Source organism: Diadema antillarum, unplaced genomic scaffold (assembly GCF_040938485.1).
Source record: "Diadema antillarum isolate AM-2024a unplaced genomic scaffold, OU_Dant_1.0 seq00001096_RagTag, whole genome shotgun sequence".
Taxonomy (NCBI): domain Eukaryota; kingdom Metazoa; phylum Echinodermata; class Echinoidea; order Diadematoida; family Diadematidae; genus Diadema; species Diadema antillarum.
The window spans coordinates 1009313-1025666 of record NW_027271913.1 but is presented as its reverse complement, the minus strand read 5'-3'; the positions used below and the strand labels follow the sequence as shown (position 1 = coordinate 1025666).

The window sequence follows — 16354 nt, the reverse complement described above, 5'->3', positions numbered from 1 at the left end:
ACAATCCCTTTAAAACGCGACAATGTTTAGGTGCTTACACGAATTTATAGTCGGATCTGAAACCTTCTTAATGTGAACCAAGAGTGCTCCAGACAAAACTAGCTTTGTATATCGATACCAGTCAATTCCAAAGAAGAAATTCGCACATTAAAGTCTATACGTGACATGAACGATACATGTAAATACAAGATTGAAAAAAAAAAAATCATTGATTCTGATAGATTTGTCCATTTCACCACAGATATAGATAATTTGCTGACTATCATGGTTACAAACGTTTCACTGTATCTTTTCTATCATGGATTTTACATGAAATTCCGATTTCTGCCCATGTAATTATAATGTATAATTATCTGCGATTTGTAATGACCACACACTTACATATCCATTTACTGCCCTGTGTTGTTTGATATTCAGTATGAGTTGAAATTGATGATTCCATAAGTAATCTACACAACGACTACAGAAACCAGAGGGACATTACAATAATGAATGAATGAATATCTTTCAATGCTCCTTCATTTTTCGGAGGCAAACCTTGTCAGTGAGGTTCTAGGACAATTACCCCATACCCTTTGCCTAACCCTACCCTTATAAAAACCCTGCACCTAGTCCTAACCCTAACCAAAATTCTACCCCTAAACTTAACCCTAACCCTAATCTCCACTCTACCATTAAGCCGGGGGCGTTTTTTTTTAAAGACGGCACAGATTGGGGCATGGCGCGTGTTAAACCTGTGGGAAAAACGTTGCGTTAGGGTTTTTTGGTTAGGGTTAGGGTTGGGGTTAGGGTTAGGGTTAGGGTTGGGGTTAGGGTTAGGGTTAGGGTTAGGGTTAGGGTTAGGGTTAGGGTTAGGGTTAGGGTTTGATGGTTAGGGTTAGGATTAGGATTAGGGTTAGGTTTAGGGATAGGGTCCCCAATAGATTTTTAGGGTCCTCAATCTGCGCCGTCTTAAAAAAACACGCAGCCGAGTGGGGGGGGGGGGGGAGGGGGTAATTGTCATGATACTGTCAGCGCAATACACCGGAGAAGTTAACATCGAATGCCTAAATGAATGAGACGTGAATGATTATATAAGTGATGGGAAGAACAATTAGTTGTATGGATAAATGAATTACTACATCATACCTGCACTGATCGCTACCGAGTAATTACTGTCTATGTTCCTATCAGTAAAGGTCCAAATCCATATGCTAGGTCCAGTGAGCGTTAAAGTGAAGGTGCCGTTGTCACTGTCAAGTTCCTGCGTCGGATCAACAGGGTCAAACGGAACGTCACCCGTGCCAATGACGATGAAGTCCTTTTCTCTTTCTATGTTGTTATTGAAGATCGTTACGTTGATGACTGTCGCACCGTGGATACGTATCAGGGTGAAACAAGATTCTCTTCTTGGCAACTGTCCAGTACTGTATGTCGCTGTGTAGGCGTAAACGTTGTTCGTGAAGCTACACTGCTCGTCAATCACTGAAAATATAAAAATCAGAAAAAAACACACCTTAATATAGAATGAGTAGCATCAAAACTCCGTTGTGGTTGTTGAACTTGAATTTTAGAAATCTGATGACAAGTCAGACACCAAGCAATCTCTCCAATGTAGTGTTTGTAGTCAAATTCAGTTAACGTTGGAGGACAGGTAACAATGAGGGCAGCAAACAAGTGGTGTAAATAATGTTTGCTCATTCATTCAATTCAATTATTTCTTCTTTTTTTCTCAAATTTCCATTGAATCATGCAACCTAGTCAAAGAAAGAAGCCCTGTGAACAGAAAATAACGATTATTCAGTACTACATAACGCGCATTTTTCTTTTCTTTTTTTTTGAAATAGATAAGCAATGTACAACTTAGCTAGATATAACTTTGTTCATAAAGCAAGAAAAAAAAGAGAGGCGGTGGGTGTTGTATGTACAAGGTGTTACCAAAAAAAAAAAAAAAATCCCACAGTTGATTCTTGATAGCTCGAAAACTATGCATCATAATTAGGACACTGTCATTGGTATGAGTACTAGCTGAATAGTGTACAATTAAGTTAGAGGTGATTTGAAAAATAGAGCAGGAATCAGTTTCGTTAAATGCTTGATTTGTTTTAAAGTTAGGTTCCAGATTTTGGCCGAAATGAACCCTCTGCACGAAATTGAATTTTATACGAGAACCAATGATGTGTATATGAGTGTGTGCTTGCAATGACCCTGAACAATAGACATGAATATCACGAATACCACCTTTACACGCAGAGCTCTGCTGAGGCTTTTGGACTACTCCAAGGCATATGAATGCTTTATTAATAAATTCATGATGGATCCCCCTAGGCACTGCTGAAAAAAAAATGAAAAAATTGAAAAAAAAAGAAAAAAATAACCACATGTTTTCATGTGCTTGCGTATACTACATTTCAGGATAAACAAAGACTAGTTGTGTTGGTGGAATTTCTCATGAATATGTAATAGAGCATTGCAATCCTGGTCACTGTTCAGGATCTGCAGTTTGATTCGGAGAATGTTGATACCCTCTTTGTTTGGATTTAACAGGCGTCCAGAATGAATTTCATTATCGGCGTGATTTATAAAGCCCCAAACACCCAGACAGATGAGTTCACCGACATATTGCGCTTGTGTTTTAGTAAAACAGCACGTAAGAATAAGCTATGCTACTCAATGGAAATTTTAATTTTGATCTCCTTAAAAGGTCATAGGCCTATCACGGTTGAACTAATGGATTTTATAACGCAGGCCTATTTAATTCATTCTGTTTCAGACCAATCATAACCAACTCCTCTCGTGTAACATATTTCCTGTACATGTATTGGCAACATCCTTACGAATGTAACTGACAATTATTATTATTATATGTATATATATTTTTTTCTGGTGTAAACACCGATATTTTCCAATATATCATTTTCCAATTTTTCAGTTCACTAACTATGGGTTTTAATAGAAACTGTGTTAAAACATTACGTGTTTCCAGACAACTTTGTATTTCATCCCTTATTGAGGAGCTTGTCAGTTGATTTTACGGCTGTAACAAACCAGTCAGATGTTAATACTGCATAATTATGATATTAGATATTTTTACCAGCGTCTGTAAGAAACATACTAAATCAGGATATAAAAATTAAGATAAAAACTGGTAGTGAAACATTGGATCACAACTGGTATTCTGCGTTCCATGAATGCGAGGCAGAGATTGTATAGGAAGTATTTAAAGACAAATCAGTTGTATGACCTCAGACGTTACGTGCGCTTACGTAACAACGTAACCGACGTAATGAGTTTTTCAAGAAAACTGTATCATGGGAATTCCTTGAAACAATTTAAATAAAGACGTAGAATGTTCCGAAAGAATTACTCGGTAAAAACGGGAGTAGGGGGAGGGGAAGGGGTGGGAAGGACAGATACCATTGACCATGACCCCGTCCCAGGTCCAGCAGCTTCCCCCCCCCCCCCCCCCCCTCCTGAATAGCATAGTAGACTTGCTAAGGGGGTAAACGCTGCATTTTTTAGTACAAATGTCCTACTTGGCACAGATGTCCCCTAGGGCAAATGAAAAATTTTCATCTAAAGAGACAATCTGTATCTATGCAAATAAGCCTTAATTTGCATAATTTATGCAGAAATACATATAAAAATTATTTAAAGAATATATGTGCATCCAGCAGAAGTATAATTTGGTAGAAATATTCTATAGAGTAGGTGTAAACATTCATGCAAAAATTTGATTTCATACCTATGTAAATAAACATAAAATTTATTGTGCAAAAATCTGCACTTTTGAAAGAATTTCTAAGGCACTGGATCTTGTAGTACAAAGTTTGAACCTGGGATGGATGTTCCTTGGGTCAAAACCAAATGATTCATCTAAAGATACAAACTGTCTCTATGCAAACAACCTGTTATTTGCATAATAAATTATGCATATCAAAATCTACACATAGATAATTAGAACAAACAAAAAGCAATTATGTGACAATGTCTTAAATCGCTTTGAACTTAATATCCAAAAAGCTAATAGAATAGACAATATTCTCACAACAACACTTTTCAGTTGCTTAAGTTGTTTCCATATTATTTAATCAACTAAGGTATTTTATGCATGAATTATGTTGATAAGTATACAAGACGTGAAATTTCGAAACATATTGATCTTTGAAATGATTTTTATTATCAATTTTCCCTCATTGCATATATGCTTTGCAGGGTGGGAAAATAGTAATCGATAGTGACACTCTTTAAATATGATTATGCAAATATAAAAGTAGGGCCTGCATAGGAACAGATGCAAATCGGAACAATATTGCTTACAAAAGGATTGTTTTTCCCTTGCAAACAGTACACAACTGAAGTCATGGTTAGAAATCATTACAAAAAACACTACAATATAAAAAGTGTGAATTCTGATTTTCATTGTGTTTTGTAGGCACCCAAGCGAATGAGGGGCTTTTTATATCAAACTGATCATAAACTTGTGTAAATTATGTGGATTATGTGGATTAAGGGTATCTGCACACATTACGAACTTACAAGCTTGAGTTAGAAACAAAGTCTGTTTCTGAAAAAAAAAATACACGTTCCCTCAGCATACTATGAGCTGCTATGGCATGGAAACTATGCTAGGAAATTTATTCACAATAACATTTTGATAAGGCAATAATTTATGCAAAAATTGTCATGTGAACAATAATCTTAGTCTCTGACTCAATTTCAACAATAAATCAAAGCAGAAATAATATGTTCATAGCCATAAAAGAGTATATTAGGTGGCGTTTACAATTACTAGGATGTGATTTGTCAACAGATCGTCACATGCTACTGTTTACGAGGATCGTAAATATCATAATATTATTCTCCCTGGTTGTGATTTTTTTCCCTTGGGATAATGTAACTCCCTGGCGGTCCAAAGAATGTTGTATTCCACCACATACCAGCTAGTACCTGTGTAGATGATTATGACCTACATTATCTTGAAGCTTTTTCCAAAAAAAAACATAATTATGTTAACTGGTTTTGTGTAAAGATGTCAGAGGTTAAAATGGGGAAAATACACAGGTAAAAATGTAAAAGGTAAAAATGTCAGAGGTTATACATGAGGTTGTGTACATCTAAATTAACCTTCATGAGACCCATACATTAAATGCAATGACGGTGATGACTATACCATGTCACTGAATTCCATGTCCTTTCCTGCTCATCAAGAGGAAACAAAACACTTGAGAGGGGAAGGCTTAACAATTTTTTTCGATAATCAACAAGCGTGTCACTGTCAGGAAGGAACATGCACAAATAATTATGTACTAAGTTTCATGATACCTTGATTCACATTCAAGATATGGAAGAAAATGTGAAATATAGCACTTCCATCAGAGCTTTGACCTTTTGGCAGGAAATTTCCCAGAGAATCTCCATTAGGTAATACATGTATATATTAAGTTTCAAGAAAAATCCTACAAGCATTGCAAAAATATGTGGGAAATAGTGAAATTTTGGGGGCTCAGTTGACCTTGATCTTTGACCCTTGACCTTTGACAAATTACCCCTAAATTCCCTAGAAAATCCTTGCCAGTACCAAGTTCCATGAAGACACCTTGAACCATTTGCGAAAAGCAGAGATAAAAGTGAAATTTTTACATTTTCACCTGGCCTTTGACCTTTGACCTCATGACCTGAAACTCTCTGAAGATTATTATTTTGGTATGTATATATACAGTACATGTATGCAGTCACTAAGTTTCAAGAAAATACCTTCAGGCATTGCATAGATATGGGGGAAATAATGAAATTTTAGCATTGACCTTGAACTGTTTGACCTTTGACCTCTTGCCGATTTTCCTTTAAAAATGCTTATTAATTGCCCCATCATACGTCATCCTTGGACCAAGTTTGGTGAAATTTGCTTAATCCAGTCTTGAGTTATCGCGTAAACTGAAACAAGTCGACCTTGACCATTGACTTCTGGTACATTCGGGTATTGATATGCACAATATGCTAATTAGGTGGTATTTGCATAGAGAAATAGTGTTTTGATACTACAAACGAGAAATAATGTTTTGATATTACAAACCATTTCCTTTTGACTAAAGGATATGCATAATACTTTGGTAGTTTTTATCATAAAATGCAGTTCTTATACTGTAAGAAAAACTTTAAAAATAATGTTTTTACTTTACTTTCTTCTGTAATTATGTAAATTAGCTGGTAATGATGGTTCAATAATTCAAATTCTTTTCTCATTTTGTTTCATAGAGGGTTTCTAAAGGGTTATATCTATCTAGGAAGAGATTTAAGGGGGGTTTCATTGTTTACAAATCAATTTGAATAACTCGCATAATTATGCTAATTTTATGCATATTTACATAGGTATGAAATCAATTTTTGCAGGGATTGTTTCCACATACTCTATAGAATACTTCTACCAAATTGGGTATTTCTGCTGGATACGCATATATTTTTAACAATTTTTATATGTATTTTTGCATAAATTATGCAAATTAAGGCTTATTTGCATAGATACAGATTGTCTCTTTAGATGGAAAAATTCCAATTGTACCAAGGAACATGTGTTTAAAATAGGACATTTGTACTATAAAATGCAGCGATCACTCCTTTTTTCGCCCTTAGCAAGCTGTCATGATATGACATATTTTGTATTTGTCACGTAATAATTTGTCTCATTGTACTAATGTTTATTATGTAGCTCATGTAAGAAATTGATGTTATGGCAATGGTTACAAAAGAAGTGCAGCTTTAAAGACAAAAGCTTGCATCAAAATAACCATATAAGGAGATGTTGCGATGCACAATCAAAGTAAAAGAGAGTGATTTGGAATTAAATGTTTTGGGGATGAGTAAACCCTACATGACGTCAAAATACGAGGAAAGGGTATCCCTGGTAGTATGCCTCATACTATCTGGTATGTGGACGTCATTCACGACGTCAAACACAAGTTTCTAGCTAGGTCAAGACAGGACCACTTCAAAGAATTTTGGTTTCCGTGGACAGGAAGTGATGACGTCAAGCAGGGGCTTGACCAATGCAAAATGAGATGCTCAGGAAAGTTTTGACAGACAGAAAACGCCAACCAATAAGAAAAGGGGGCAGGACTTCTATGAAAACTTTCTAGGAAGTCACTTGACTTCATTTAATTAATTTTACATGGAGACCTATGGTCCAACAAATGTATAAATATGCAGTGTTTGGGCACAAAATTCAGATGCCACATTATTTGCGGAACACTCAGGACCAGGCTACGGTACTTCGAGATTGCGAAGTTAGAGTAGCAGAGTGTTATTTGGAATCAGTGGGATTCAGGGATTGTTGCATTTCGGCTTGGACAGCCTGACCGTCCAGCAGAGAATCTAGGAGGATTCGAGTTTAAACACCAACAACTGTTGGTGTTTAGGGTTCCAGGGAGAGAGCCACCGTTTAGGGTTCCAGGGAGAGAGCCACCGTTTAGGGTTCCAGCGAGGACCAAGTTTAGGGCTGCAGAGAGAGCCACAGTTTGCGGTTCCAGAGAGGACCAGAAGTAAGGGGAGACGACCCGCTACTTCAGGCAGGGCATCGTCGACAACCTAGAGCAACCAAGCACGGGAGCTTCTAGAATAAACCACCGAGCAGAGCAACCAAGCTCAAGATCAAGTGGAATTGGATATCTGTATTCAAGTTTGTACTATGTTATTGTTGTAAACGACAATTTGAGACCAGTATAATAAATCGCATTGCTTGTTACATTGTAAGCACACTGTGTGATTGGCTTCTTATTTCGAGGCACGGTAGTTGCCCAAGTCGAAAGAGTTGATTGAATGAATGGTCTGCTAACAATCTGCTGCATTTTGAGAGAGTCAACCATTGACTATAGAGAAAAGATCCCAGTCGCAGGGAGGACTTTCGTTCCCCACATTCAGAGGAAAGTCCCCTGTGACACAAGCCTACTAGCACGCTAATGGGGTCTTTCGCTGGAGTTTGAAGAAAATTTTGAACTTCTCAGGATATATTGGATCTGACCATAAATAATCTGAGTATTTTTTCATGAGCTGGTGCAGTACTCTGTGAAGTGCATTCGTGTTGATATGGCATTGGTTCAACGTCTAGGCAGTCAAGTTTCCCATCTGCATTCTAAATGCCGTTCTTATTTTTGTCAGGAATCCGTAAGCATCCTGTTGTTCATAATAGTTTAGTAAATAGATGCTTGTTACTCATAAAACACTTCTTCTTATACATGGAAATATGCTTTCAGAATTTGGAACTTGTTAAATTCTCTTTAGGCAGACAATAAGGGGAGATAAAGTCGAGTCTGAGGATTTTTTTCTGTGTACTGGCGTACGGGTCACTTGAATATACACTTATTTTGCCCTTTCTTTTTTCATCTTTACTATGATTATCTTCTTGTTCGATATACATGTAATCCTTTACTTTGGATTAATTTTGGTTTAGAGGTTTTTTTTTAATAAAAAGGGGAACATGAACTGATACAAAACAAGATTAGGTTGGTTTATGTCGAGACTAAGAAAATACATGGTGTATACCTAAGTCCTACCTAAACTAAAGAGCGGAGTATTATGTTCTGATGGGATAACGATTTATATAGCAAAGTATATATGGTAGAGTTTATAGGGCAAAGTATAGGATGGTGTGTAGAGTACACTTAATCCACATAGTCATATCAAGATGGTACAGGAGAGAAAAATGTCTGATTACAATGTGCACATTACAAAATAATGACATGTTAAAAGCAGTGTGTCTAGTGTGAAGAATGTAAATACAAATCAAGATATCGATCATCATAAGAAAAAGAAAATCCCCCAAAACGTATACAGGGGTTATTTTCATTGTCAACTGTGAATCTTTTTTAGAACCTATCATACCTAATTAGGTTACATTAACAAAAATACACCAGTGGAATGATGCCTGACACAATTTTCTTAATGCTAGAGTCACACACGGCCAGGTCACAAAACGAATTTGATCCGAGTGAAAACGAGCCGGATTAGTCCCAGAATGGAGGATAATTTATGATACAATCACTATCGACCCCTATCGACCCGTGTCAACCCGCTTCGACCCGTACCGTAAACCTTGTCATCATCCGTTTCATTAATGCAATGTGGTATACGGCAAGGGTCCATACGGTTTTGCGCAGGGTTGGAGCAGGTCGATGCGAGTTAGTGCGGTTCCAACCGGGTCAATTCGGATATCAATATGGAATTGAAATCCGTGAGAAAATTTTGAATATGACCAAAATGTTTTTCACCGCCGTATCGTAGCCCCTGGAATCCATCAGGAATTGACACGGGTTACAATGTGAGTCAATGCGGGTTCTACGGCTCGAACCTGGTCGATACGGTTTACGAAATCCGGCCGTGTGTGACTCTAGCATAAAGGATGAAATTCAATATGCATTTAAAAAAATCCTCCACCTGCTATTACACCTGTTCGTTAAATCAAGAGTAAGTATCATCATGACACAGACTTGCCAGCAATATTGATTTTCATCGTTTCATCGAGAACTTTTTATGCAACCGTACTCATTATCTTTACACTTTGCATGCAAAGTGCTTAATGACCGAGGATTATTTTACACAAAACAAACAAAAGCAAACAAACAAACAAACACAAAATCAACCATCAGATGAATCATGTGCTTAGGAAATTAACATAGCCAAAACACATCGCAAATGAGGCACAAAAATCTTACCAAGATTATTTGGGATTCCCTGGTTGTCATTATCGCAGTTCGTTCCGTATGTGTCTCCCTGACACTGACAGGTATAGTATCCGTAGGGTCCATCTAAGCACAGAGCACTGCCTGCACAGGGCGATGAGTCGCATTCTGAAATGAAAAACCAACGGGAAAAATATAACACTACATCCTAGAGAATCAGTATGTTATATATTTTGATTCCGTGATGTAAAAGGGTAAAAGCCACGATACCATAGGATTTTACGTTATTTGTTGCACTACGATGATGTACAGAGATTGCATGACCTTGTTCATCACGTTTTTATTTCCGCTTTGACCAATTATAACAGTTGCAACGTTTAGTGACACAAATGATCACAGTTGTAGAATTGGTGATAGCCCTAGAAACAATTCATTGTATTGAATCAGATTTAACACCAGTACGATAAAATAACATGGTAAACAGGTGGTAAAAAATAATAGTAAGAATGAAAATAATGATGATAATAACAAATATTATAATAATGACACTATTACTACTACTAATACTAATACTAATAATAACTGGAGTTTCATTGGTAGACCGGACGGCGGTTCGTGTGAAGGGAGTGATTCTAAAAAGTACTGAGAGAAAAAAAAATTAAACGTGCTAAAACTTACCATTTTGTGCAGACACAGCGCAGAAGCTTAGCGCCACACAAAACAAGGACAAAAGCGCCAACTTCATGGCGAATTTCTCCCTTTTCTCTGACCGAAGGAATGGCCTCAAAAACTGTTGGAAACGAATACACCGAGCAACTTGACTTCAACTGATTTGATCCTTTGGCCTAAACGTTACCTACTGTTAATGTGTTGAACCGCGCCGTCTCTACTGAAGACTGTTGTTTCTAATTCTCTGGCGTTCTTCATCACAGAATACACCCCAAGCCCGTGTTACACCTAGACCCGAAGTTTATCTTTTTTTCTTTTCCAATATTGATCCACCCAACAACGATCAGCCAATCACAGGCTCGCCATTGTGACGTGTAATTCGTAATGGAGATCCATTGTTAGCAGCAGATATCTTTTATTTGATCTGCATTCTTGTAGGCCTCTCCCTAACCTTGTCCTTTATCAACTATGACCTCAATTACAAGGGAGATGCGGATCATTGAATTAATTCAGAATATCTGGCAGCTTTGAAACCTAATGTGCATAACAATGACGATGTATATTATTTGTTCGTATCTGAGTGTACCGAGCCTTTCTGAGCAGGTCTATTGACGGAATATTTTTTTTCTGTGTCATAATTATTTTGAAACCAAATACCACTCATGGATGTCTTTATATAATGAAGACATATTTTCACAACTCTTATGAGGGGAGGACGAGGCAGCTCGAAAGCAAAACATGTATGTAACGTCCTAGATGAGGTTAATTAATTACGACAGAGGGGCGAGGGAGATGGTGGAATGATCATTGTATTGATAAAATAAGAACGGCTACTTAACGTTGAATCGAACATGGCTAGTATCCCGTGTTTGTTTCCTAATCTGCTGGTGTTCGGATTTTAACATATCTTTACTTGGGGTCATCCCACTAGACCGACACCCACGATTCATACAGTCCACGAGTTCGACATCGGAAACAGATCCATGACCATACAGCTCACGAGTCATACAGCCCATGACTTCGACATAAGGCAAATAGAGCCCATGAGTACGACACTAGGTAAAAACAGCTCAGGAGTTCGACAGACACAACACGTCGTGGGCCTTGTTAGCTTAGTGTGGAACTCATGTATGACTCGTGAGCTGTATGACTCGTAGGCTGTATGACTCGTGGGTGTCGGTCTCGTGACGTGCACACCTTTGCTTGTGGGGGCGATGAAACACACTGAGAAACGCCCGGGCCTCTTGTAAAGTGTCTGACAGGGTTTGATACTTGTTTGATGGTCTAGCAATTACAATGGCAGGTCATAACGTTGATCTTGTATGTTATATAATTATATATGTACATGTATATACATATATATATATATATATATATATATATAACGAAGAATAAACCGGTAATGCAATATTTCGCCAATATAGAGTTTATTGAGAGTGTATATGAGTTTATATAGAGTTTATTGGCGAAATATTGCATTACCGGTTTATTCTTCGTTAAATTGGAGCCAATACGTGAATTCGCAACATGTTTGGACATATATATATATATATATATATATATATATATATACAACATACAAGATCAACGATCGGAAGACATGTCATCATCATCATCATCATCATCATCATCATCATCATCACCATCAACCGATGACAGTTTTCTGTATAATCGGCGTTACATTATCATATCATTATCATTCTTTGTCACTATTCTCATCGTTACTGAACCTGCCACGTAACTATAATCCTGCTGTTATGCCGCAGGCAAAACTTCCGTACAAGATGATTTTATTTTCAAAGAGAAACATTACATTGTCAGAGATTCTTTCGATTGGCAAGCAATCAGATATCTGCCAATATGAGAGAAAGTAAGCGTAAATACAGAGAGACTATGTGGACGCCAATAGGAATCACTTGGGACATGACGGATTTTAGATGATGGTGGACTATACGCCTCAAAGACAGCTCTGACGCGTCGTGTATATTACATTCCACACGTTGACTTTATCATACCACAAATCCCAGTATGTTTCATATCTAGATTGATAAATGTTGACCATTAAAAAGTCATAAAAAATATTATGATATCAGTGTGTTTCCTTTGGGATGCGATGGGGTCGGTTTTGTAAACACATCGGCAACTATGTTTACGAGCTGCTGCTCCTGTTTGCTCATTTGAGCTCATAGGCCTACCTGCTCTTTCCTTGTGAAAAAGTGGCAAAGGAGGTTACACTTTTCATGTCTTTCTGCGCCAGGAGAGCTACTGTGTGACAAACGCGGCGTCTTCAAATTGTTCAAGACTCTATTATCAGTATAATTATTGTTGTTTTTATTGTTATTATCATTATTGTTTATAACTATTATTATCATTGTTATAATTATAATTATTATTATTATCATTATTATTATTATTATTATCATTTTCAATATGTATTTACTGTTATCATTATTGTTATCATCACCATCATCGTCTTTATTATTACTATCATTATTATCATCATCACAATTATCATTATCACAATTACCTATATTAGATATTGATGTCTGTTTGTTAAGAGATACATTAAAACAGAAAGTCATGAAAATTGTTCCAATCGAGACACAAGAAGATCAAGGACAAAGTTAATAATCATGTAATCTCTTGACAATCAAACTGTCAAAATATCACTGACTTTTGGGGCAAAAAGGTTGCTAATAGCCACGATAGATCACAAATATTGATATAGCACTCCTCGTCAAATTCGGGGGTCAAAGTTTGATCCTTAATACAGCTGGATCACAATCAATATCGGAAAATAAAGTGATACTCTCACGTCAGTCTTATGCACTGTCTAATAGGGCCATAAACCATGTTCACTGACCAACTCTCTCAAGTCTCGGATCTTGTCTACACAGCTTTCATGGAATGGAACACCCATGGCGTTACAAGCTGACGAAAGACCTTGCAGCTGTAACGCCTATATAAAGACTAGTGATTCCAAAATGAGCTTCAATTGGAATTAAAGTGATGATCACATGTTAAAAAGAACACAAGATTTGTAAACGCAAAACCCAGCCATTCCCGTTTCAGCATAATTGTATAACAAATTAATCATTTTCACAGTGTCTTTTGGTTAGGTAACACCAGAATATGCGTAACACCAGGATATGCCAGAAAATTGATAAAAAACACTTCAGTCTCCCCACAATAACTTTGAACTTGGACTATCCGTGACAACGCAAGCTTGTTGCCGTGTGTGCATCAAATAGAAGGTGGGGCTGAGGAAATCAGGGCAGCTAGAATGTGAAAGGCATTGTTCCTTTTGTTTACCCACGCACTCGCAATTTTTCATTGAACCACAGCCAAGAGGATTTTATCTTTGTAAAGCTCCATAGTTCTTTTGTCACGGCAGTACAATCATATCAGCGTCATTTCAGCCGCACTTCATGCTTGGTTTAACAGCTATGGTAGATTTTGTGCCTCCGTATTCCACAATAGGCCTACACAGTTTTTTCGCCTACAAAATATGCGCACAAACAACCCGTGTGGGCATACAGTGTTTTTTTTTAACTATTAAATGCCACATAGTTTTCTCTTTAAGACTCACAGAAAAATTTCGAATAGCCACAAAAGCAAGATATCTGTTTTCAAATAATTTTACCCCTTTTAATAGCAAAATGAGTTTATTGCAAACAGAGTTTGCAACTCACACAGGTGGTTCTAGCACTTTTACCGCCTTAGGAGCTTACTATTTTCTCTACAATATTTTTATCTTTCCCAAGGCGTCAAAGAGAAGTAACATGCTAGTATTCATTTGTATTTTTCCCTCCTTACCTTAGAACATTTTTGAATTTGAATGCTGCTTTATACCTTGACCGAAAACTGGTGATGTTCTTCTCACGATATAGTCACGAATTATCTGTGCCTGAAACTATAACATAAATCATGCCCATGGTTCCTTTTACACTTCATGAATTAATTCTCATCAAGTATGATAACTACGACGAACGTAGGGAGAGTTAGGGGATGAAACACGTGAGGCATCATGACGAAATCCTTATCCTGACAGTAAGAGTTTGAACATGCCATATAATGGTCATTTGTCACCGTGAGGTAAAAACACTAACGGTCATCTCATGCAGTGAAGAAGACAACAAAAATGATTTTGTCTATAACTTAGCTGATGTGTCTTTGGCGAAGTTTGTTTTAATATGACAAAAGCATCTTCATTGTTTGAGGACAAACAAGCCCCACCGTTTCACTAGACATTTGTCTCCAGTATACCATGAACCACACCCCGTTTTTTTTTTTTTTTTTTTGGTGCAAATGTTGTGGTTATTAGTAAATGCATCCTATTTTGTGTTTGGTTAATTGGAAACATTGTTGGATAATGCCTTTGATTAACTTCCTCGGTATTGCAGTTTCAGGTTTATCGACGAAGAAGTCTGTATTCGTCATTTCTTATTACAAAAGCTCGCACTCTGGGAGTTCAAAGATAATGTGTTATCTAAAATACTCCCACGGAGCCTACTTTTTTTCTTTCTTATTATGAAAACGAATGACCTTAATAGACACCATTCATATGCAGCCAAACGCAAAGAACGTGGCAACTACTGCTATTCATCCATGGAGGCATGGAATTTGCGTGGGTCTTAGCCTTATTCATGTCACGTTCATGGCATGAATTTAGAGATATCTGACTGAAAGCAAAAAAAAAAAAATTCGAGAATAATTAGTCTCCCTGTTATTTGCCGTAGTCATAATATGCTTAATATCAGTAATCCATTTTCTTTTTCTAAAGCTAGCAAATAGTCCTTTGCACAACTTTGCACTTCATTCTTTCTTTTTAACTAACTAGCCATTTCTTCTTCTCTTTTTTCATGGCAGGTGAATTGCATGGGAGGGGAGGATCAAATGCATGGAAATGTATACACACATATTATTCAAATCTTGCACTAGATGTTGCAGAAATTTGACAGAGTGAATGAGTGGGACAGAATCTTTTTTTTTTCGGAAAACCATGCAGGGAAAGAATACATCCCACTTCAAAATGGGTGCAAACTCAATCCCTCTCTCTTTTATTTTCATAAAAGAATTTAAAAAAAAGGGAAAAATGGGAAAAATACAGTTACGCCCGGACGAGGAATATATGAGATTTCAGTAATTATTGTGACAATGAGATGGCAGTAGTGGTTACATAATCAAGATGGTTGACAATGTACAAATCACTTGGTAACGTTTACATCAGTTGAAATGTGCATTGTCAGTTGTGTTCTTCTTAAAATGGTAACGAACTGAATCGCATTATCATTTCCTTACAACATGCACACGGACTCCTTATGAGGGTCATCCCACGAGATGGACACCCACGAGACCTACACTGCGCAGCCCACGAATTCGACAAAAAATAGGTCCATGGGCCATACAGCCCACGAGTCATACAGACCACAAGTTCGATACTGGGCAAGTAAGGCCCGTGAGTTCGACACTAGGTAAAAACAGGTCACGAGTTCGACATTACAACATGGGCCTAAATGTTTCGATGTCGTGGGTCTTGTTTGCTCAGTATCGAACTTGCGAGCTGCACGACTCGTAGGCTGTATGATTCGTAAGCTGTATGATTCATGAGTGTCAAACTTGTGCTATGACGTGCACCCGCTGTGACTACAGCTTGCAGCCCTGCCAAAGACATGGTTGGGAAATTTCAGTAAACACGCGATTTTCCATTGATGGGTTTGCTGGCATGTTTCTCGGGCAGATTGTTTTTACTTCAATGTTAACTCTTGAATCAAAACAAGAAAAGAGTTCTTCGGCAGAAGAGGGGATTGGAATGATAACTATTATCCGACGTGTAAACGTATAAATTCCTAACCCTCCCTCAAGTTCATCGAAGACTCATCGCCTTCCCATTCCTTCGCATTCATTTGGAAAGCCACGAGAACTTACAAGTCGAGTACTAATGCTCCTTTTAAATTATAAATGCAAATTATTAGGAACTGCGTCAAATGTTACAGATTTAGAATGAAAGTCCTCCTCAGGCTCAAATGGAC

At 37.4% G+C, this 16354-nt stretch overlaps 1 protein-coding gene across 1 annotated transcript in view; it reads right to left on the bottom strand.

The window, feature by feature from the left end:
• LOC139743542 (uncharacterized) overlaps positions 1 to 13242 on the bottom strand; it is a 75591-nt gene extending 62349 nt beyond the window's left edge. Inside the window, exons 1-4 of the mRNA XM_071654021.1 lie at positions 13186 to 13242; positions 10332 to 10443; positions 9687 to 9821; positions 1129 to 1464 (exon numbers count right to left, since the gene is read on the bottom strand). Coding sequence (XP_071510122.1) covers positions 1129 to 1464; positions 9687 to 9821; positions 10332 to 10443; positions 13186 to 13242 — 640 coding nt within the window. The remainder of the gene's footprint in view (positions 1 to 1128; positions 1465 to 9686; positions 9822 to 10331; positions 10444 to 13185) is intronic.
• Between the last annotated feature and the right edge of the window lie 3112 nt (positions 13243 to 16354).